Source organism: Erinaceus europaeus, chromosome 3, assembly GCF_950295315.1.
Source record: "Erinaceus europaeus chromosome 3, mEriEur2.1, whole genome shotgun sequence".
Taxonomy (NCBI): Eukaryota; Metazoa; Chordata; class Mammalia; order Eulipotyphla; family Erinaceidae; genus Erinaceus; species Erinaceus europaeus.
The window spans coordinates 41767858-41793340 of record NC_080164.1 but is presented as its reverse complement, the minus strand read 5'-3'; the positions used below and the strand labels follow the sequence as shown (position 1 = coordinate 41793340).

Here is a 25483-nt window from a genome sequence, read left to right as displayed (position 1 = left end):
GACAAGGTGAACCAATCTATCTGAAGCTTGATTCCTGACTGTGGGGATGGTGTAGATACTGTTGTTGATCACAGCCTTGTCCAGTTCCTAAAGCCAAGGGTCCTTGTGAGGTGTAAACTGGAGAAGGATACAACCTTTGGAGTATATAGTGGGAGGGACACAGTTGGTGCTCCTGCGGGTCTTTCCATTGACAGCAAGCTCCAAGATCCCTGAGAGCTCCACTGTGAGCAGCAGAGCACAGGCAAGGGTCTCCAGAGAACAGAAAAGGCAGCCAGGTTGGGATCTTCTGGGGGCAGTAGACCCAGCAGCCAGTCCTATCACATCTTTTGACGGGGTCAGAGAGAGGGCGCGTGAAAGCCTCAGGCTTCCACCTCTAAGACCTCCCACCGCCCCACCGTGAGTTCGCCTGAGCTCGCAGACTGCGCGCGACACCAGACCGAGTGAAAGCTCGCCCCCCGGTGCTCTCCAGCCGCCCAGCGTGCCCGCTGCCCGCCGACGGAGCGCGCCCCTCCATCTCCGGGGGCGGGTCTGCGCGGGCAGCGCTCAGGGCAGGAGGCGGAGCCGAGCTCAGGCGAGAGGGGGCGCGGACGCGGCGCCCGCGGGGCCCTTGGCTACGCGCGCGGGGCCCCGCGCTGAGCTCGCCGGCCCGGAGCTCCATCTCCGCCGCAGGGGCGGTGATGAGCGCCGAAGGACAGCCGCCCCCGGCCGTCCCCCGAGGGCGCCCAGGCCGCTTGCTGGTGCCCGAGAGGGTGAGTACTCCCCTTGGACCCCCTTATCTCCCTCAGTCCACTTCCTCATCAGCGCCCTTTTCCCGAGGTACCGGCTCCTTATCCTGCTCCCCCCTTTCATCCTGAGCTCCTGGATAACCGCGCGCTGGAATGGACTCCAGCTTCTTTTTGTCGCGTACCTGGCCCCTGGCCCCTCATCTCACCCTGGGCCCCTTCTTCCCCTGAGTCCCCTTCATATCCCGAGATCACGTCTATGCCGACGTGACCCCTTTTCCTTCTCGCACCCCCGACCACCAACCCCTGTCGGGGGAGGGGGTGTCAGGCAGGAGGGCGCTGGGACTCCCAGTACAGTGGACACGCAGCCCAGAACGAGCGATTCAACACCCCCCATGCTAGTATCGCAAGTGGAAACTTACGGGTTTGAGCCATAATATTCTGAAAGGTTGGATGGGAAGGTGCTGCTTACTGGTCTCAGAACCCAGGATTTGGGATTTGCCTTGAAATTCGTCCTTCTTGGGCCCAGTCATTACAGATGCTGCACTCCAGAGGCTGCCCTGGCTCTGGATAAGATGTCTGTCTCAACTTATCTATGCCCCCAGACTCTGGCCCCCAAGAGATCTGAAGTCTCTGCCCACACTGGTGGCCATCCACTGAGTACCTAGCAACTTCTGAGACAACTCAAATGCTATGTTCCTAATACTGAATCTCCGTATGTGTATGATCTATTCTAGTCCTTACCCCAAACAATTCCCTCTCCACCATCTTATTTTTAAATAACTAAATTATTGATTGATGGAAAAATAGACACGTCGACTCGACGACTCAAATAAAAACGAAAAGTTCTTGGAAACCTTCAAGTTGCCACCCACAGTATAACCTAGTGTTCTGGAAACTTTTAAATATTTATTAAAGAAATTGATAATCCCAGACATTGGGATTCCTGTTAAAATATGTTAGGGTTGCTCTGCAAATACTGTAAGAGCCACATCAGGAGGCATATGCCCTCCGAGACTCCCTAAATCCCACAAAGAGGAGCAAAAAATAAGGAATTTATATAGCTGTTCTTTTCAGGATTACTGAAAACTGTCTCAGAAGAGGATGCATTTAAGGTCTCTGTAAAATCTTATTTGCCATAATGCTTCTACATTGAGCTAGTGGCATTAACGTCGGTTTTTTTTGTTTACATTTGTGTAAGCATAGGTGCCTCCTTCATCACGTAATAACTAGTGAGTGACCGCTAAATCTTAAAATTAAATTTTGTCTGAGGATCTATAATTGTTTTTTTTAAAGAGCTTTGTCATCCAAACTAGCTTTCCAGCCATTGCAGTTGCTAAATAAGCCCTAGAAAGTATGCTTGATTACCTGAAAATAAACCGATTAATAAAGTGGAGAGGCTGGGTGTCAAGGCTCTCTGTGTACTGCTTTGAATTTAAAAAGATATCCTCCTCACCTTAGGAACTGTACATTTGCCTTGAAGTTTCCTTGCAACAAGTCTTGTTTGTAATCCTTGTAATTGTAGTGGAGCAATTGTAGTGGAGGCATTGAAGTGGAACTTTCACACTGCATAATTAACCTGGTTAATGAACACTAGCTGTAACTTCAGTATTATTTTTTTAAAAGACACTATGGTGTTTTTAACAAGTTTTACTGTACTCCCTAGTTTGCTAAGATGTGAGTAGTGTTTTCTGTGGTATAAGAACCTTAATTAACTGATCCAACCAGTGTGAATTGGAAGTTTTGTCAGTATTGGAGACCAAATGTAACAGAGTAACAGAACATACTAAGTGTAAGAATATTAACTTGAGGTTCACAAGTAAGTGTGCCCTACTAATGACATGGTAAACATGGGAAGGTTCTCTCACTTATTGAATGGAATATGTTTATATACATTTGTTTTTAAAAACATAAATATAGCATATAATCAATCATTGCTTACATATTTGATGGGACTTGGCACATGGATGCTCTATGAACATTCAGTGACAATAGTTTTTGCTTGAGTCAGTGCAGCCCAGATAGCCATGCAGAATTATTGATCTTATCAACAGCTGTCCATAATGTCATTGTTTTTCAGAATTAATCATGTCATTTATGAAAGAGAGCTTGGTGCTTTTAAATATAAAATTATGATAAATGCTGTTTTAAATCTTGCATTTCTTGTCATACATCCCTATTCCGAAACTACAAAAGCAACATATTCTTAAAATAATTGCTTTAGTGTAAGGACACTGCCCACATTGAACATCTCTTCTTCAGTATAAAGGCACCCCCTCTAATTTCTTTTTAAGTGTCTGTTCTCTAATTTTCCTGTTAAATGAGTTCACATGCCTGTGGGAGCATCCACTGTTGGACAGTTTTCAGACTAAATCTGTCCCATTTTGTTTCCAAGCATATTTTTCTTTCTTTCTTTTTTTTTTTTAATAAGATCACTACTTCGATGTAAGGAACTAGAAGCATTAAATGTGTTAGGAATGTGCTCTTTCGTATGTGAAGCTTGTCAAATGGAAGGTGAGAACACATTAGGCCAATTTAAATGTGCGTTTAGTAATGAAACCAGTCAATCACCTATTTAGAGATGTGCCTTAATGCTCCATATAAATTAAGCATGGAACCTCCTGAGAAGGCTGTCAATTTGTTTCATGGGTTATTTGTTTCTCATTCTTGCTGACTCACCTTTGATTTCAGTTGTGGAATTTCTGGGGATGCCTGTTACATCATAAACAAAATTCATATATTTCAACAGGGAGAATTATTTGATTTTTGCCAGGAGGTATATTTCTTAGTGAATATTTTAGCAAGATCCAAGTTAGAAGTATGCTTATTAATTGAAAACATTAGATATTACAATGCTCTTATTTCCTCCTATATGTAAGTAGAATAACCATTTATATTTGCATATCTATCTGGAAATAGATACAGTTTTTCATTTTGAGCTTTAGTTTGATTCTTTTTTTTATTTAAGAAAGTATTAATTAACAAAACCATAGGGTAGGAGGGGTACAATGCCACACAGTTCCCACCACTCATTCTCCATATCCCACCCCCTCCCCTGATAGCTTTCCCATTCGCTATCCCTCTGGGAGCATGGACCCACGGTCATTGTGGGTTGCAGAAGATAGAAGGTCTGGCTTCTGTAATTGCTTCCCCGCTGAAATTGGGCGTTGACTGGTCGGTCCATACCCCCAGTCTGCCTCTCTCTTTCCCTAGTAGGGTGGGTCTCTGGGGAAGTGGAGCTCCAGGACACATTGGTGGGGTCTTCTTCAGTCCAGGGAAGCCTGGCCGGCATCCTGATGACATCTGGAACCTGGTGACTGAAAAGAGAGTTAAAATACGAAGCCAAACAAGTTGTTGAGCAATCATGGACCCAAAGGTTGGAATAGTGGAGAGGAAGTGTTAGGGGGATACTCTCTGCAAACTCTAGTGTACTTCTGCTTTCAGGTATATATTTTGCAGTATTTTACGGATACGTGTGAATGTGAATGCTCTCTCTCACAGAAACTGGTGTATATCTAGGTTTTGGGACTTTGTTAGAAAGTGAACCACCTGAGATGGAATTAGAGTATACTATGAAAGGAAAGGTCTCACCCTAGTAATGAAGCTGAAGGGTTGTCATTCCATACGTGTAGTCTCTGGACACAATCTGAAGTGATGCTAAGCATGTTGAGGTGGCAATCGTTGTGTTGGTTAGGTTGTGATCGGCAGATGCAATATTATTTGTTATGGATTGGGAGAGGCATACGGGAAAGTGGGCCCTATCCAATGGTTCCAGGACTGGGGGAAGTAGAGGCTCTATAGTGAAGATGTGAGGTTCCTGCTGTCATAGGGTTCAAAAAGACAATCGATAGTTAATGTTATCATCACATTAATTGGTAATTGGGTTAACTTTGAAAAAGTCCTTTTGTTAGGGTTTGCTGTACAGTACCCAGTATCTTGTATATAGCTGTGCTATTGGTTGCTTCTGATCTACTTGGTCTAGGCTTTTGAGAGAGTCTGCATATCAATTACACTGCATATATTGAGAAAAGATTCAGTTTGTGTTTTAATTTGATTCTTAAGATGCCTTATGAGATACACTTGGAGGGGCTGACATCAGAGTAGAGTGGAAGTCTGTTCCACGTAAGAGACAGGTTACAGTGAAGACAGGAAGTGACTTTGTAATTAGGATGGAAGGAGAAGAATCAGTGTTGGGAGAGGAAGAATGATTTACACTCCAGCTCCTTTATCTACCAAATAGGTATATTTGCTATGGAATTATGATAGCGTTTGCTTTTTATGCTTCCCTGTCCCGACAAGTGGCAGATAGTAACATGAGGTCTGAAGGAGAGTGGATGGTCTTTCCAGAGTTCATTTTTCCTCCCTCACCTTTCATCATGCTAGAAAGATGCAGGCACACTCCTTCCACTACTTCATAGAAATGGGTGAATGTTTGGGACTAATTCAGGGAACCTGGCTGGACATGTAAATTGGGGGAACACAGAGTTCCCTGACTCCAGTCCCACCACAAAAATGCACAGTTTTGGTTGGAAAGGTCACTTTGCATCTCCAGTGTCAGCACCTTTAGAAACTACATGTTGTTATTTTGAGATGAAGTAAGAAATATATATATATATATAATTTTTTATTATCTTTGTTTATTGGATAGAGAAAGCCAGAAATCAAGAGGGAAGGGGGCTATAGAGAGGGAGAGAGACAGATAGACACCTGCAGCCCTGCTTCACCACTTGCAAAGCTTTCCCCCTGCAGGTGGGGACTGGGACTCGAACCCTGGTCCTTGCGCACTGTAATGTGTGTGCTTAACCAGGTGCGCCACCACCCAGCCTCCAGAGTAACAGGTATTTAAGAAATGTATTCAGTGCATGAAGTGGATGCAAAAGATACATGAGAATGTCCTGGAAAAAGGGGACTTGTGTTTTATTTATTTATTTTTTTAAAGTTAGGTCATCTGTGGGATTTAATTGCTCAAGGCTGACTTTTTAGGATAGAGAGTGAGACAGAGAGGCAGAGAGAGGCAGAAGAGACAGAAAGAGACAGAAATAGGCAGAGAGAGTGGGGGAGGGGTATCGATACCACAGCACTGATTTTGCCCTAAACATGGTATAGCTGGGCTTGAATCTTGGCCACGTACATGGTAAAGCACTGTCCAGGTGAGCTGTTTTGCTGGCCAGTCTTTTTATTTTAAACTGCCGTGTATTTTTCATCATTATCCAACTGTTTAATTTGCTTTTTCACTTAGGTTTTTGTTTGTGGAGAATATTCTGAATTATTTCCATTGAACACTAGGTGTCACTTTTCCCCATTCCATACTGTCAAAGCACAGAGGCAGGCTAATACCTCCTGTTTCTTTTATTAAATAGATCATTATATTGATTCATAAGACTGTTGTCATAGGTGTATAGTTTTACATCTCCCATGATAGGTGTTGTCACGCCACACCTTCCACCAACTTATGCAGTTCTATAGAACTCTTGACTCTTAGCACCACCTTAAGTAAGAATTGAGCAGTGTTCAAGTTCTCTCTCTCTCTCTCTCTCTCTCTCTCTCTCTCCCTCTCTCTCTCCTTTCTATTTATCAACTAAATGCTAAACACCTCTGCTCTTCCTTGCCACCCAACATACCACTCTTGCTCCCCTGATCTTCATAGAAAGGTTTTGATTTGGGGCCAGGTGGTGGTGCACCTGGCTGAGAGCACATGTTACAGTGCACAAGGACCAGGGTTTGAGCCCCAGGTCCCCACCTGCAGGGGGAAAGCTTTGTGAGTGGTGAAGCAGGTCTGCAGGTATCTCTCTCTCTCTCTCTCTGTCTCCCTCTCTATCTCCCCTCCTCCTCCTCCTCCTCCTCTTAATTTCTGGCTGTCTCTAATAAATAAATAAAGATAATGAAAACAGTTAAAAAAAAGAAACTTAAAAAAAGGTTTTTGCTTCTTCCATTGGTCACAGCCTTCTTGTTCTTTATTTCTTTCTTCCTTCCCCCCCTTTTTTTTTTGCTCATTCTTTTCAATGCTTTGAAAAGTGCTGTAGTAGACTGTTATGGATTTTTTTTTTTCATAAAGATTTTGTTTTCTCACTAGTCTTCGGTTTTCTATTCTTCTTCTAGCGTTTGCCCTTCTTCTGTAGCCAGTCAACAGCGTCAGGTTGAGCCTGATGTAAAGTTTCGAGACCTCCTTTGAATCTGGAGAGGTGGCAGTCGTTGACTATGTGGGTCATAGTCTGTCTGGAGCCGCAGGGGCAGTTCGGGTCGTCTCTGGCTCCCCAGCGATGGAACATAGCGGCGCACCGGCCATGGCCTGTTGGATAGCGATTAAGGAGGGCCCAATCATAACGTGCTAGGTCAAAGCCGGGTTGACGCTTGCAGGGGTCTGTGATGAGGTGTTTGTACTTTACCTCAGCTGACTGCCAACTCTGTTTCCAAGAGTCTGGAACAGAGAAGTTCAGTGTAGGCGTAGGGGACCAGATTGGGTGACGAGACATCAAGCGTTGAACAGGGTGGGCGAAGATATCCGCGTATATTGGCAGGTCCGGTCGAGCGTAGACGTGGGAAATGAACTTAGATGATGCCGCATCACGACTAATATCTGGCGGGGCGATGTTGCTAAGAACTGGCAGCCATGGAACCGGGGTGGAACGGATGGTTCCAGAAATTATCCTCATGGAGGAATATAATTTGGAATCGTCCAAGTGGCCATGGGGGCTACGAAACCATACTGGGGCACAGTATTCTGCAGTGGAATAGCATAATGCCAGAGATGATGATCGTAGTGTGGAAGCGCTCGCGCCCCACGAGGAGCGGTTTTCTATGATATAAATACATTAATTAGTTGTGTTTTAGCTAAACAAAGTATTAAGATAAACCCCCATCCAAATATTTCTTTTATTTAATGAAGTCTTAGAGGATACTGTTGGAAAGAATTAGAAACTTTCATTGTAGAAGGAGCTGGAGTGGGGGCTGGGTGGTGGTGCACCCAGTTAAGCCAACATATTACCAAGCTCAAAGATCCAGGTTCGAGCCCCCGCTCCCCATCTGTACGCTTCATGATTGGTAAAGCAGGTCTGCAGTTGTTTATTGTTCTCTCTCTCTCTTTCTTTCTTTGTCTCTCTCTCTCTCTTTTGCCTCCAGGGTTATTGTTGGCACAGTGCCTGCACTACGAATCCACTGCTCCTGGTGGCCACCTTTTCCATTTTTGTTGTTGTATAGGACAGAGAGAAATTGAGAGAGAAGGGGAAGGTAGAGAGGGGTAGAGAAAGATGGAAACCTGAAGACCTGCTTCACTGCTTGTGAAGGGCCTTTTCTGCTTCCCCCCTGCATGTGGGAACTGGGGGCTTGAACCTGAATCCTTGCACACTGTAACATGTGTGCTCAAGCAGGTGTGCCAGCACTCAGCCTTGCTTTTCCTTCTTTATAGTCTCCCTGATCGCTCCTGTGTGCTTTGGAGTTTGCAGTTTCTGTTGTGAGCTCTTTCTCCTTTCTTGCTTTATCAACCCTAGATAACCTCACTGTCCTACGTGGTTTAAGTTGCATCACACCCAGCTGACCTCAGACACTGTGCCTTCAGTCCCTCATCTTGAACCTTTGTGTCTGAGCTCTGTGTGACTGTTTAGAGTTAACGTTTCCAACACTGATCTCATAACTTTAATCCTGAGACCTGGCTGTTACTTTATGTTTCTATGACAGGGGATAGCAGAGACATTGCACAATTCATTCATATACAAATTACAATTTCTTAAAAATTTCTGAAACCTTTTTTTTTTCCTGTTTGCTTCTGAGCTTTTGCTCAGCTAGCTCATCTCCTGTGACATTCATTGCACCCCACATCTCTGTTCCAGCTTCCTTTTAGTCTGATTGATTCTAGATGCTGTTGCCATCCTGTGCCTCCTGGAAACCTTGCACACCTTTTCTCCTGCTGTTAGAGCCCCAGCTATGTCCAGGTGTCCATGCCCATATGTTATATGCCCATATGTTATATGCCCATATGTTCTGTGGGCCTCATACCCATCCTCATGCTCAAATATGGGCTAATCTAAGTTAATGACAACCTTTAAAAAGAGCAAGATTTGATCTTCCCCAGTGATGCTATTTATGAATCAATTGAAATGATTCTATTTCTTTAGAAAGAGAACCAGGATTTGGTGTGTCAGTCATCTACCTGCTACATCACATATAGATGAATTGAATCAATGCATGACTATTTGAATTAAGGGCATGTAATGCTGTGAATAAGGGGGAAGGGGCTCTACTTTGAGATTCTGTACAAAAGATTTATATTTATGATTAGCTATATTGGACTTAAATAAAATTGTACCTTTACATTTTTATAATGGCTACATGTTAATATCAGCTTAGCAAGTCAGCAGAGCTGTTAATGGTAAAATAGAATATATTGGGGCCATGTGGTGGCCACACTACACTGGTGTTCACAATACAGTGTGCAAGGACTCAGGTTCAAGCCACTGGTCACCACCTGCAGGGGGAAATGCTTCACAAGTGGTGAAGCAGGGCTGCAGGTGTTTGTCTCTCTCCCTCGCTATCTTCTCCTCCCCTCAATTTCTCCCTCTATCTCTATCCAATAATAAATAAATAAATAAATAAATAATAAAAAATAGAATATATCTTCTTTCTCTTCTTGACCTACCAAATACTAGCTTTAATGATTTCTTTTACTTTCTTTTTTAACCAGAGCAATGCTCAGCTCTGGTTTATGGTGGTGTGGGAGACTGAACCTGGGACCTTGGAGCCTCAGGCACAGAGTTTCTTTGCATAGCCATTATGCTATCTACCCCCACCTGCATTAATAAGGTCTCTTCAGATAGTTATACTTTACCAAGTGGCTTCATCAGTTTGACTTTTCACATTATAATTATCTTGTTTTCGTTACATGCTAAGGAATATGAAATTGTTCCTTGTAACTTAAATCTGGGGGCATCCAGCCCCTAAGTGAGTTAGAAGTAATCCTTTTAGAAAGGCAGGCTCATGTGGACATAATCAGCACAGGTTCCGGCTGTCTCCAAGAAAGAAACCCAGTTCTGGTTTTATTCCTAAAATCATTCCAGCTTGTGTAAGAAGGTAGAGAAATTTGCAAGTATGTTTCTAGAAATGCTGGTGATTCCATTGCCTCCTACAGAGGGAGAGATGTACCAGCCAGAATTTGCTTCAGCATCATGTTGTTTTTGTTTGTTTGTTTGTTTGTTTTTCCTGAAGAATGAGGACTTTATGAGAATGTATGAGATTGAAATGCCATTTGGAAAAGTGTCATGAAGTTATGAATATATATACACACAAGCGCACACACACATATGTGGATAATTATGTAAGGACAATATCCGAGCACCTGTCAGGTACCATCCTTATGCTGGGAACCAATGCTCCAAATACAGAGTAGAATGTAACCTTGTTTATAAAGTACTGAGAGCCCTGCTAGGGATGTTCTAGTACACAGTGTATTCTATGTGTGATGTCAGGACACAGTCATGACCCTGCCACCTGAGGTAGATCCAAGGAGCAGACTTGAGAAGCATGAAATCCCCACAGTGCTTGCTCTTTCTTCAGCATCATTGTGCTTGTCATGGTTCCCAGAGAGATAAAGAATAGGAAAACTTTCAGGGGAGGGGATGGGATACAGAACTCTGGTAGTAGGAATTGTGTGGAATTTTACCCCTCTTGTCCTATGGTTTTGTCTATATTATATAAACAAATTTAGAAAAGAAGTAAAACATCAGCTAAAAAATTATGATGTGCTCACAGATGCTTGTGAGATGTCAGGGTTTAAAATATGTGGACATATTGCTCCAAAATCAAGGTTTGACTGTGGGGAAGGAGGGAGGGGGTAGAGGCCTTTGAAGTCCTGATGCTTGAATATGGAAAAGGATCTAAGTTGGGAGTGAGGGTGTTTTGCAGACACCTATCATAAGGAGATGAGAGATTGTCCTCAACTTGTGTCCACAACTGTATGTATAAACTTCCCAATTAAAAATAAATGCACATGTAAATTAACAAACAGTAAACAAATGTTCCTAAACCATTATTCTAAGTTTCTATAAATGTTATAAGGGTCAGAGAAAACTGCCGTTGTAGAGGGTAGAACATACTATGCAGTTTAATTATTATAGCATTTACAGAGTCACAGAAGGAGGGTGTAAATACTTAGATGCGTTACCCTCAAAAACCTTCCAGAGAACAGGCTGAGACTTGAGAGGAATCAGCGGACGGAGCAGCAGCATCTGTGCTGTCAGGGAATCAAGGCTGTGGGGAACTAGATGAGAACAGGGACTTGTAAAGTTTGTGCATTCGTGTCACATAAACACGCACCACACACACTTTCATACATGCATGCCATGTACACATACACAGATGTAGCATAAGTACACATGGGTGAAAATCAAACCAACAAGCCATATATACACAGAAAAACACAAACACTGAATTACAGGCACATATTCACACACTGGTGACACCACATTTACACGCACACACCCACATGTGCTTGCCCAAACACTAAGCACAGCAACATGCCCACAGGAAATGTACTCAACACTGCACATGGATGCGTACCATACGTGCTATATAAATAAATATATATATGTACACACAAAGCAAATCACACAATACACAGTACATACCCTACTTACAAAAAGACATACCACACACATATTCACACACCACAGATAAATACAAACTATACACTCTCTACATAAATGCACATGTCCCCCACTGATATACACAACCCATTTCTACTACCCACATGCACAGATAGCACATACATCAAATTCACATGCACCATTTCACACACACACACACACACACACACACACACACACACATATACACACACAGGCAAACAAAGCATAATCATCTATGCACATAGCAAGCATGCAGTGCACTCAGTCACATAACATAGATACATCTATACATCAAGCAGATGTGCTCACCACACACAAAAAGCTCACTCCACATATATAATGAACACACATGATACAAATATCACAATCTACCATAGAAACCAAATATACACACTTTGTATGTTAACTCTCTTGTCAACCACCAGGTTCCAGATGCTAGCATGATGCCGAGCAGACTTCCCTGGACAGACAACCCCACCAATGTGTCCTGGAGATCCGCTTCCCCAGAGCTCCACCACACTAGGGAAAGAGAGATAGGCTGGGAGTATGGATCGACCTGTCAACAGAGTTGTATACCTCTTATCCTATGGTTTTGTCAATGTTTCCTTTTTATAGATAAAAACTTTTTAAAAAAGAAAGAAACCATATATACACACCCAACCATCACATAGCTAGCGATTACATACCACATACAGTCAATACACACACGAAATGCATCTACATACCACATGCATACTTGTGTTTATACCACACCTATACACACAGAAGACATATACAAAGAAAATACACTAATACATACCACACACTAAATTATACATGTGCACACCACTGACAGCAGCTGCACACAATACATGCACAGCTTTCACACATCCGGTTTCAGGCCTCCCTCTAGGCTTGAGTATTTAGAGCTAACATTTCTACTTGATTTGCATAGCCAGATGGGAGGGGCAAATACCCAGACTCAGAGGTCTTAAGATGTTCATACTTCAAGATGAGAAGCAGGATCTGTGACTAGTTCATTTTCACTTAGTAGAGGGCAGATTTGCATTCTAATGCCAGTCTACTTTACAGATTAAATGAGCGGTAAGGTGTTTTATAAGTTAGAGGTAGAACGTTAGGTTGAAGGTGATCACCTAGGAACTCTCTTCGGCATTAGATGAGAAGAGACAACTATGCTCAGAGGCTCAGTAAGAGCCATGCATCTCTTAGCAAGTCTCCATGCTTCTTCCTTGTATATGTAGATAAAGTCATTTTGCATCTAAAGAACTTTCCCCAAATGTACAATTTCTTGCCCTCTGTTAGCTGAGATGGATGGGATATAATTACTCATATGCTACTCCCAACTGTATTACATTTTTCTCAGTTCTGCATGTCAAGTTGCCTGTGGTCTTATTGATTGCCACCAGGACCTGTTAACTATTTCCATTTTACCAGGCTTGGTCTCATTTACTTTTGGGTTGTTAACTTGTGTCTCTGTTGAGTGCTTCTGTTGATCTGTGTGTTTTGGTTTTGTGTTCTAGCCAGAATAGTGGAGGCAATGAGAGGCCCAGACTGGAGCCCTCAGGCTCCTGTCTGGCATCTTTTATCATTAATGTCATGATGCATGATTCTATATTAGCTTGGAAAAAAAAAACTCTTCAATGCCATATGATGTTCTAAATGCATGCTCTTGCAAATAATTCATTGTATTTTATTATGTTATCTGTGCTATAACATGTAGTGATTTTTTTTCTCTATTAGTTGAGCTTCCTTAAGAAACAATGTGCAAGGACCCAGGTTTGAGCCCCCGGTCCCACCTGCAGACGGAAAACTTTGCGAGTGGTGAAGCAGGGCTGCAGGTGTCTCTCTCCTCTCTATCTCTCCTTTCCCTCTCGATTTCTGATTGTCTCTAGCCTATCAGTAAAGATTAAAAACTTAATAAATAAAAAAGAAGAAAGGCTACCTCTGAAAAAATAAAAAACGAAGATGCCTAGCATATTTAGGGAGTTTTTTGCCTGTAGTTTCCAGTTTTCATATATCTTCTGTAGTCAGTTGAATAGGGATATGTATAAAGTGTTGAACTCTCCAGCATGAAGTCTCAAGTTCAATTCCTGACATTGCATGTGTCAGAGTGCTGCTACCGTTCTGTTTATCTCGCTCTTTTTCATTAGCAAATAAGCAAATAAATGAATTTTTAATTAGTTATTTAATAATGATTAACAAGATTGTAGGATAATAGGGGTATAATTCTATACAATTTGTACCACCAGAGTTTCCTATTCTATCCCTTCTATTGGAAGTTTCCCTATTTTTTATCCCTCTGAGAGTATAGACTCAGGATCATTATGAAGTGCAGAAGGTGGAAGGTCTGGCTTCTGTACTCTCATCCTGTTTCTGTCTTTCCCTAGTGAGGGAGGGCTTTGGAGATGTGGTGGTTCTAGGACACATTGGCGAGGTTATCTGCCTAGGGAAGTCAGGATGCTGTCATAGTAGCACCTGAAATTTGTTGGCTGAAAGCTGATAAGATATAAAGCAGGGCAAATTGTTTAATAAACAGGAACCTAAAGGTAAGAATATAGCAGATGAAAATAAGGGTTTTTGTGTGGGAAGAAATTAGGGAGTCTATTTTAGGTATATTCCAAGTAATCTTTGTCCCTCTCTCTCTCCCTCCCTCCCTCCCTCTCTCCCTTCCTTCCTTCCTCCCTCCCTCTCTCCCCCCCCATGTCTCTCTTTCTTTTTTTCTTTTTAAAGAAGAAGAAGCAGAGAAAATCATCCCTTTGAACCTTCAGTGGGTATTGGTCTTGAACTTTTGGCTCCTAGGACTTCGAGATAATGTGTTTCTGTGATTCTATATCACTGAATTTGTGAACATTTTCTGTTATTTCATTATTATTTTCAGATGGAGACAAAGATGGAGGTGAGGAGGGTAAGAGAGGGGAAGGGGAGGGGAGAGGAATGGGGCTGGGTATGTTTCATTCCTGTGACACATCTTCCCTTCAACAAGAGGATGGATACAGGAATATGACTTTCTCAAGGTACAGGTTCTAAATTTGGCTCCTGTTGCAAAGTGGAGCAAGTTCATTGGTCGGATTGAAAGGGGGCACCGGGCACAGGGGAAGCTTCGTGAGTAGTAGAATAGCGTTGTGATGTCTCTCCCCTCTTTGTCATTTTATTCTCGTCTTTCACCCTCTGAAAAAAAAATAATGATAATAATAATGATAATAATCCACTTGGACAAATGGAATAGTATAAGCACAAAGTCCCGTAAAAATCCTGAACACAGAAGGAAAGACATGCATGCACATACTCAGACTCTCATACTCACATCCTTAACATGCGCACATGCACTCACACGATTTACCAAAATGATGCTTGAGTAGTGCAAGAAAAGTACCTTGATTGTTCCTGATTTTAAAACTGAAGCTAGATTTTACTTAAAATTATAAACATACAAATTGAATTTTAAAATGATAAAGATACTTATATCTCTAGACTAATGATACATAACTTTTGAAGATTGAAGCTATTTATTTCTTCAGGTTTTGTTGACTTTTATGGGGCCAGGGGAGAAAGACTAGAACACCACACAGCTCCAGCACATGGTGTTGTCAGAGATTAAACCTGGATCCACAAAAATGTATGTCTTGTGCTCAGCTATTTCCTTGGCCCCAAGACAGTTTTTTATTTTTTTTTTTTTAGATAGAGACACAGAAGGGGGGGAGAGGGAGAGAGAGAGAGAAAGGATAAGAGAGAAAGGATAAGAGAGAGAGGAAGAGAGAGAGAGAGAAAGATAAAGGATAAGAGAGAAAGGATAAGAGAGGGAGAAAGAGAGAGAGAGAGAGAGAGAGAGAGAGAAAGAAAGAGAGAGAGAAAGAAAGAGAGAGAGAAAGAAAGGAAAAGAGACCACAGCAGTGAAGCTCTCTTCAATGTGGTGGAGGATGGCTAAAATCTGTGTGGTGCACATGGCAAAGCAGTGCAGTGTCCAAGTGAGCTATTGCATTGGTCCCCAAGACTGCACTTTTTTTTTATTATTAATAAATTCATTTATTTTAGGTAGAGAAGAGTTCATTTTGGCAGTAACTGAGCAAGAAGGCTGGAGAAAGAGTGACATGCACTTGCAGCTTTGCTTGTGCAGCTTTTCCCGTGAAGGTGAAGACCCAGGCCTTGAACCCAGGTTCTTGCACACTGTGATGTGTATGCTTTACCAGATGTGCCACCACCTAGCCCCTGAGACTGTAGTTTTTAAAACATTTTCTTTCCTTTTGGTTTTATTCAATGATGTGTCATTATTATTTTAATGATTTTTATTTGTTATTCATAGTTTGATACAAAACTGTAAGATTATAACGTACAGTTCCGTACCACATACACTACCAATGTTTTTTGTCCCCACCCTCCACCTGAGAGCTTTATTATACATGTTTAGTTCTTTAGCTTTGAGAGAGACAGACCAGCACACTGGTTGGTCATATGTGATGCCAGACATGGAACTCAAGGCCTCATGTATGTAATGTTTTCTTACCTGAGGAACCACTTCCCCAGATGCTCAGCACTCTATTATTTAAATAGTCTCTTTTTATATGAAATTTGAAAATTTTCAAAGTTAAATGTAAACATTTCCAGACTTCAGTTTAAAATTCTAAAATATATGATTTAACACATTTGGAAAAAGAGAAGTTTCTTGGAGAGTTACTCATTAAGCCCATTTAAAATATGTACTTACAGATAAAATATTTTGTTTGTAATATTTGCTTTCGAATTCATCACAGTGTTAACTGTGATAAATGAAAAATGAAAGATTTGGACAGACTCACCTTTTATTGGTAGTTCTGCAAAGGTAATTTCTAGTGAAAGCTGAAAACTGTATGTATTTCCTGTACTTGCTTAGAAAAACTTCGAAGTCACTATTATCTAAATTGGTATTTAGGAATTGAAATAATGTGGGAATAGGGGTTTACAGCTAATGCCTGGTATTATATAAATGAATATCATTTAAAAATTGTTTTCACTTGAAAATCCAGAGATAAAAAACAACTTGATGGGCCAGGCGGTGACGCACCTGGTTAAGCGCACACATTACAGTGCAGAAGGATGCAGCTTCAAGCCTCTGGTCCCCACCTGCAGGGGGAAATATTCATGAATAGTGAAACAGGGCTGCAGATATCTCTGTTTCTTTCCCTCTCTCCCTCCCTCCTCTCTCAGTCTCTCTATGTCTCTGTCCATTAATAAATAAATAATAATATTTTAAGAATAACAATAACTTGAGATTTCAGAATTTTTTTATCTTAACTCTGTCATACCAGTAAAATATGCCTCTATATATTTATTGATGTTATTATTTTATGTTACTTTCTTTCGCGTGTGTGTGTGTGTGTGTGTGTGTGTGTGTGTGTGTGTGTGTATGTGATTGCTAGGACTTTGCTACTCCTCAACTTTTTAGATAAAAATATTTAAGAAATTACAGTCTGGGTGTTGAATTTTTTTAAATTTAACAATTGTATTGCAAAAAAACCCCGAAAGTCAACTCTAGGAGTGTACATGGTGTATAAACTTACAGAAATCTAAAAAAGGCATTAGGGCTGGGCAGTGTTGCACCTGGTTGGGTACACACACTTGTGTATACAAATAGCCAAATTTAACCCCCCATCCCCATCTGCAAGGGGCAACCTTCTCAATAGTGGTGAAACAGTGCTAAAAGTGTCTCTTTCATTATCTCTCTCTTTCTATCTTTCTCTCCCCTTCTTTTCTGATCTATCAAATAAATAAATATATAAATATTTGAAAAGAGGGGCCAGGTGGTGGTGCACCTGGTTGAGTGTGCATGTTACAGTGTGCAAGATCCCAGGTTCAAGCCCCTGGTCCTCACCTGCAGGGGGAATGCTTCATGAGCAGGACTGCAGGTGTCTTTCTGTCTCTCTCCCTCTCTATCTTCCCCTCTCAATTTCTGGCTGTCTCTATCCAATAAATAAAGATAATAAAAAATTAAAAAGAGAGACAGTAGCCTTTATTACCTGGTAACATACATGATTAATGTTGCCCTTATATGTATATGTCTGTATATATACATACATATTTTTTTTTTGCCACTGGGATTACTGCTGGGGCATAGGGACAGCACCATGAATCAGCTGCTCCCAGTGGCCATTTTTTTCTTTTTCATTTTTTTCTATTTAATTTTGATAGGAAAGAGAGAAATTAAGAGGAGAGGGGAGGTAGAGAGAGAGAGAAAAAAAAAAAAAAGATAAGACACCTGCAGACCTGCTTCATAGCTGCACAAGCATCTCTCCTGCAGCTAGGCAGCGGGGATCTGAACCAGGGTACTTGAGCATGGTGATGTGTGTGCTCATCTGGCTGTCGCACTGCCCCATCCCATGACCATCTTTTTCCGGGTATATGTATATGCATGTTAAATGTATCTTTAATATAATTTTATTTAAAAAACCTTATCATTATAAAATGATCATTTTCATAGTCTATCGAATAGTCATCAATTGTTGCCAGATTTTCTCTTAATATTCTGTTGTTTCAAAAGAAAATTTATACATATATTCCCACAAGAAGAGGCTTGATTACTAACAACAAAATATGCTTCTGGACAGGTTCCTGAAAGTTCCTTGTCATCTGCTCTATGTTGTATTAAGGCAGTAAATGGAACCTATTTTCTTGTTGCAGGGCTTATCCTTTATGTAAACCTTTAACTAGGACACATTTTAGGATGTGGTTTTCTTTATATTTGTGGACACACTGGTCACAGAAATCTATATGCTAAAGTTTGAAAGTCAGTATTTTTTATAAAGCTTTTGCCTTTCTTCAGACTGTTTTGATTTCTTTCTACAGTTGCCATGGCAGACAGTAATCCTTCCTTTCATAGATGAGTAGATCATCTGTTTCAATGACAAGCCTCCAGGAGCTGTTTTCTTACATTTAAACAATTTTTTATTTTTATTATTTTTTAATATTGTCATTAAGTCTTACTACCTGCCATCTGGAGCCATGGGGGATAGTTTCTTTTGAAATTAATAAGTCTTCATGTGCCTCATCTTCAAAGTCATAATCATTAATTTGAATGTTTGTCTTTTATAAACTTTCACTTCAGTTTTAACAAATTTCCTTGTTATCCTGTCGGGGAGAAAACTTGAATTCTTATTTTTGTCTAGAGGTAACTTTTAGTATCACATTGTAAAGAAACAAAAACTTCTAGGATATTAGAGTTAGCAAATCAACTTAGGAATTATTTGGTTTTCAGAAGTATCTTGTACAGCAGCATTCTCTTCCCATTCTAAAATTTTATTTTAGAAGTCATATTTAAAAAATTTAAATTTATTTTAAATTTTGTATTGTAACAGTTGTTTTGTCTCATAAGAGTTGTTAGGTTATTTTGAATTCAATTTTTCTCTTATTCTGAAATATGAGTGCATTCCCAGTGGTTAAGTCTAAAATAATGAAAGCATGTTTGTTCCATTGCTGAATTGAATATATAACACTTCATGTAACAGAGAAAGGAGATAATTACAAACAGATTGAGATTTACATAATCCATGTTTGGCTGTACGTCCTTGTGAAATTGGTTGTGATGATTTTTTATTATAGCAGTGTTTCTAAACTTCTTACAAGGTGAACAGATAATAAAACACTTTTAAAGTTTTCAATTGAGAAAAGTGAACCTATACAAGTCAGCCTACGTCTACTGAATTTCATGAACACATGGAAGTATTTGGTAACTTGGATTAGGTTTCTAATCATTAAGGAATAGGACTTTAGAAAGGAAAATTCAGGGTCCACATCTGCCCTGAACATTTTACTTGAACACATTACCTTCCGTTTCTTCATTTGTAAAAAGGTGAGGTTCAAGTAGCTGAATTATGCAAGATTCTATGAGCTTCTGCAGTGGAAGCCATAATTAGAGGAAATGAGTTTTTATCAATATTTAAAAAATAGAATAAAACATTTCCTTATGTCTTTTTTTTAGTTAAAGAGGCTTTACTGAATTTTAATTTTGATATATCTTTGAATTAACTGGACAATATATGCTTTCTGAAATCTTCTGACAGTAATGAAATAAAACTGAATAAAGTATTACCTAACAGTGCAAAGGAAGTGGGAAATGCTGTATTCCAACTTTGATATTGATTAAGGAGAGACAAAATGAAATAAGGCAGTTTTAAAATTTTTAATTAATTAATTTTTTATTGATTTAATAATGATTGACAAGACTGTAGGATAAGAGGGGTACATTTCCACACAATACCCTCCACCAGAGTTCCATATCCCATCTCCTCCACTGGATGCTTTTCTATTCTTTATCTCTCAAGAAGCATAGACCCAGGATTATTATGGGGTGCAGAAGGTGGAAGGTCTGGCTTCTGTAATTGCTTCTCTACTGGACATGGGTGTTGGCAGGTCGACCCATGCTTCCAGCTTGTCTTTCTCTTTCCCTAATGGGATAGGGGTCTGAAGAGGTGGAGTTCTAGGGCACATTGGTGAGGTCATCCATCCAGTGAAGTCAAGTTGGTGTTATGGTAGCATCTGCAACTTGGCAATTGAAAAAACATTAAGATATAAAGCAGAACAAATTATTTAAGGCTATAGAAGATGAGATTTGGGGTCTCTGCTTTGGAAAAGGCTAATAGGTATATATTCCAAGGGGCCCATGACTTTACTAATTTTGGCTTGAGCCCAGTAGCTAACATGCAGGTGGGTAGAGGAATTGTCTAGGGAGATGGTGTCAGAGTTGGAAATAGGACTAGATAAGTAAATCAGGGAAGAAATTATTTCCCCCAAATGAGAAAGGATATAAATATTGTTAACTGTAAACCCCATCTATTTGACCTGGGGCCCATACTCAGCACAGAGCCTGTGTAACCTCTGCATCCCTGTGGGTTTGAGTTTGCATTCTGTAGTTATAGCTAGGAACATTCTAGGCTGCACTCTGCAGGACTGGTCCTTCTTGAGTATGTTGACTCATCCTCCCTTCATAGAATGGGGCAATTTCTACCAGTGTTGACCCACATTGAGGGCAAGTTCCTGTAGAGGCCCACAAGATGGTCACTGTGTTTTTCCTGATGGAGATGACCAGTGACGGTGGAGAGAGGGATTTGTTAGAGGTCTAGGCTAAGATTAGTTTTTTTTGAGAGAATAACAAACAAACAAATAAAACATGTTAACCCCTTCATCTGGAACAAGTACATCTAGTCAACAAATTGGATTGGAAAACAAGTTCTACATTTACATAATTCTTCAGTAGCTAGGAACTTGGAGAGGTCATGAGTATTTCAAAAAAAAATAGGCAATGCCAATTACTTTGGGCTTTGTAAAATTTTCTCATACTTCTTTTGTATTTTGAAATGTGTTTGAGTGCTTTATTTTGGTATTATTTCTATGTGAATTTAAAATATGTAAATTTTCTCAAACTATTCATCTTCTTAGATTCTTGTTTGAGATAAAAAATAACTAATAAGATTTATTATTTGAGTATGTATATAAATTGAAATGGATTAATCAAAGAAACTTTAATTTGTATATGGTTAGGTAGAATATAATGTGCTACTAGTTGGTTAAAAAGACAGTGCTCTCAGAAAGGGTAAATTATCATTATATTTCTCTTTGAAGAAATATTAAAAAATTATTAGTGATTTAATAATGATTAACAAGATTGTAAGATTTCAGGGGTACAATTTCATACAATACCAGCGCTCCATGTTTCATCCCTTCCATTGGAAACTTCCCTATTCTTTATCCTTCTGGGTGTATGGACCAAAAATTAATTAATTAACTAACTAATTAGTTAATTGTTGTCTCCATGGTTTATCACTGAGGCTCATTGCCAGCATCATTAAGCCACTGCCTTGAAGGCATTTTTTTTTTCATTTTATTGGTAGGACAGAGAGAAGTTAAGAGGGAGAAGAGAAGGTAGAGAGAGTGAGAGAAAGATAAACACCTGCAGACCTGCTTTGCTGCTTGTGAAGCATCCCCCCACTGCAGGTAGAGATCCAGGGGCTTGAACCTATATCCTTGCTCAGGTCCTTGGGCTTAGTACTATGTGCTCCTTTTTAAAAAATTTATTTATTTAAGAAAGGAGATATTAACAAAATCATAGGATGGGGGGCTACAACTCCACACAATTCCCGCCACCCAATCTCCATATCCCATCCCCCCCCCTCATAGCTTTCCCATTCTCTATCCCTCTGGGAGCATGGAACCAGGGTCATTGTGGGTTGCAGAAGGTGGAAGGTCTGGCTTCTGTAATTGCTTCCCTGCTGAACATGGACATTGACTGGTCGATTCATACTCCCAGTCTGCCTCTCTCTTTCCCTAGTAGGGTGGGTCTCTGGGGAAGCGGAGCTCCAGGACTCATTGGTGGGGTCTTCAGTCCAGGGAAGCCTGCCTGGCATCCTGATGGCATCTGGAACTTGGTGGCTGAAAAGAGTTAACATACAAAGCCAAACAAATTGTTGAAGAATCCTGGACCCAAAGGTTGGAATAGTGGAGATGAAGTGTTGGGGGGTACTCACTGCAAACTCTAGTGTACTTCTGCTTTTAGGTATATATTTGCCCTAGTTTATGGATACCTGTGAACATATGCTTTATCTCCTAGAACCTGGTCTGTATCTAGGTTTTGGAACTTTGTTAGGAAGTGAACCACCTGGGATGGAATTAGAGAATACTATGAAAGGAAATGTCTCACCCGAATGATGAAGCTGAAGGGTTGTTGTTCCACACCTGACGTCTCTGGACACAGTCTGAAGTGAAGCATGCTGGGGTGGCACTCATTGTGTTGATTAGGTTGTGATCAGCAGATGCAATATTATTTGATAAGAATTGGGAGAAGCATACGGGAAAGTGGGCCCTGCCCTAGGGTCCCAGGACTGGGGGAAGTATAGGCTCTATAATGGAAATGTGAGGTTCCTGCTGTCTTAGGGTTCGAGAAGACAGTGGATAGTTACTGTTACCATCACATTATTTGGTAATTGGGTTAGCTAACTGGGTTTGCCACTGCCCAGCTCTCTGGACCAAAACTCTTTTTAAAAAATATTTTGTTTACTTTTCTTTTGAGAGAGATTCAGAGAGACACACATAGAGAGAAACACCAGAGCACTGCTCAGCTCTGCCTTATGGTGGCGTGGGGGATTGTACCTGGGACTTAGGAGCCTCAGGCATGAGAGTCTGTTTGCATAACCATTGTGCTGCCTCCCCTGCCCCTGGACCAAAACTCTTTATGAGGTACAGAAGGTGGGAGTTCTGGCTTCTGTAATTGCTTATCCTCTGGACATGGATGTTGGCATATCCATCTATACTTCAAGCCTGTTTTTTTAATATTTATTCCCTTTTGTTGACCTTGTTGTTTTATTGTTGTAGTTATTATTGTTGTTGTTGTTGATGTCCTTGTTGGGTAGGACAGAGAGAAATGGAGAGAGGAGGGAAAGACAGAGAGGGGGAGAGAAAGACAGACACCTGCAGACCTGCTTCACTGCCTGTGAAGCGACTCCCCTGCAGGTGGGGAGCTGAGGGCTCAAACCAGGATCCTTCCTCTGGTCCTTGTGCTTTGCGCCACGTACTCTTAACCCGTTTCACTACCGCCTGACTCCCACTCCAAGTCTGTTTCTGTCTTTCCCTATTAGGGTAGGGCTTTGGAGAGGTGAGGTTTGGGACACAATGGTGAGGTTGTCTGCCCAGGGAAGTAAGGATGGAATCATAGTAGTGTCTGCAACTTGGTGGCTGAAAGGCAGTAAGATATAAAGCAGGACAAATTGTTTAATATATAAGAACCCAAAGGTAGGAATAGAATATATAAGAATTCAAAGGTAGGAATAGAGCCAATATGCTGAAGTCTCAAGCTCGATAAAAACAAACAAGTATGCAAAACTCACAGATGTGTTGCATGTTTTGATTTATATTAATCACATAATTTTGACCTTGTTTTTCTTTCCTATAACATTTTTAATGACAGGTTTAGTGTTTATATACTGTAGTTACTAGATGCTAGTAACTACTGAATGAATGAACTCCAAATTACAGTGGTTTCATTTAAAATGAATACTAACAATTTAAATTGTAGAGCTATGTTTCCATCAGGAGAAAGTGTAAATACATTGGAAAGTATCTTGTGAATATGAGGGAAATATATTTGTACATTATTAAAACTTTTAATCTTTTTGTGATAAAAAATGGTTCTTTTATCTGAACTTAAAAAAAAATCTCAGTGATCCAAAGTTTTCCAGACTTAGGTCACTGAGGCTTGGCACCTCTCATGTTACAATACTATTTTCCTATTTCTATGGGTGGGTTATGATAATTAGATTTATCATCTCATAGGTATTCGAGGATAAGTGCTATTTATGAAAATCAGTTGTCTGGGTCTTTTAGTGAAACTCTGAAATAAATGAGCTCAAATGTCCATGGAACTTCTCAGGGAGAAATCAGTTCTGTGAAAGAAATCCTTCTTAATAGCCTTCTCATAATTGTATGTAAAGCTGATATTTTCAAGAGGCACAGTAGTGGTTACTATGGGGATGTTATACTCGAGTATGCGTTTATAGTGTGCTACATGTCCTTCTCACCGCTGCACTCTCATCCTAGGTTATTTACTGGATTCCAGGAGCTTTTAGATTTTTGCAGAAAAGCATGAAGGCAGTCATTATTTAGCAATTTTGTCATTCATTGTTGTACAATTTAACTTCAGTAAAGAAAGATGAAGGAGACATACTAGGTAGGTGGGGAGAGATGGGCAAAAGGTGGGTGAAAAGAAAGGCCTGTTGGGGTGACATAGTCACTAGGCTATGCTTCAAGAACCCTTTGAAAAGTTTGAAATGAGCTCTGGAGCCCAAACTCATTGTGGGAAAACATGCAGTTTATCTGCTTGCAACAGTTTATCGCCTAGGGGACATTGGCTTCTCTGAGGAATTACTCTGAAAGGTGAGTTGTAAGTTGTAGATGCAGTGAGGTGAGCAGGTGGCTGACCAGGTCTCCTGCTTGGGGACTTTGAATACTCACTGTAATTCACTTATAGTGACAGTTGAATCCACTTACTGATCTTTATTCTAGAAACAGCTCTTCCATGTGGGACCTTTCTTTACTAAGGTTTATTTGGGAGAGGGGGTTTGGCAGGCTAGCGCTGAATGTATGTTACAGCTGGGTTTGATTTGTTCTTGATCCACGTATCTGCCCATCTAATTTCCACCTTAGACTGCTCTCCTCTCAGTTCTGAAGGATGAATGTGTGAGGGGCCAAATGGTGGCATACTCCCCACCTGTAGGGAGGTCCTTCTCAGGTGGTGAAGCAGGTCTTCAGGTGTCTATCTTTTTCCCTTTTTTAAAAGTTATTTTTTAAAATTTATTTATTTATTTTCCCTTTTGTTATCCTTTTTATTCTTGTAGTTATTGTTTTGTTATTGATGTTGTTGTTGTTAGGACAGAGAGAAATGGAGAGAAGAGGGGGAAGACAGAGAGGGGGAAGAGAAAGATAGACACCTGCAGACATGCTTCATGCCTGTGAAACAACTCCCCAGCAGGTGAGGAGCCGGGGGCTCGAACCGAGATCCTTACCCTGGTCCTTGGGCTTCGTACCACATGCACTTAACCTGCTGTACTACCGCCTGACTCCCTCTTTTTAAAAAATTGTTTTATTCTCTTTATTTATTTATTGGATATAAATCAAGAGGAAAGGGAGGGATAGAGCGGGTGAGAGACAGAGAGACACCTGCAGCACTGCTTCACCACTTGTGAAGCTTTCCCCCTGCTGGTGGGAACTGACCTGGGTCCTTGCACATTGTAACATGTGCCCTCTACCAGATGTGCCACCACCTGGCCCCCCTCTCTCCCTTTCTATCTTCCTCTTCTCTCAATTTCTATTTGTCCTATCCAAAGAAATTGAAAAAAAAAAGTATGTGTAAGGGGAAAGCTTAATTGAGGTGACTCAGACCCTGTCTCTCTGCCCTTGAGACTCTGTTCCTATGGTATTGTCTATGTGTATGTAACTGTAAATCAAGAATAGAGTAACAAGGGACACCTCCCTGAGATCTTCTGGGTTCACCTCAGTGCAAGAAACTTAAGCCCTGTATCCCCTACTTTCCTGCTGCATTGTAACTTGGAAACTACAACTGACCTGCCAGTGGGATGGTGACTGTGCTCCTGATGAGGACCAGGATCTCCTATGTTTCCCAGATTGTGG

General features: G+C 40.8%; 1 protein-coding gene across 6 annotated transcripts in view; it reads left to right on the top strand.

Annotated features, from left to right (window-relative positions):
- Positions 1 to 612: 612 nt before the first annotated feature.
- Positions 613 to 25483, top strand: part of SNTG2 (syntrophin gamma 2) — a 365214-nt gene continuing 340343 nt past the window's right edge. For all 6 annotated transcript variants that reach the window (XM_060187060.1, XM_060187062.1, XM_060187059.1 and 3 more), the window contains exon 1: positions 613 to 749. In XM_060187060.1, coding sequence (XP_060043043.1) covers positions 678 to 749 — 72 coding nt within the window. In that variant the 5' untranslated portion in view covers positions 613 to 677. The remainder of the gene's footprint in view (positions 750 to 25483) is intronic.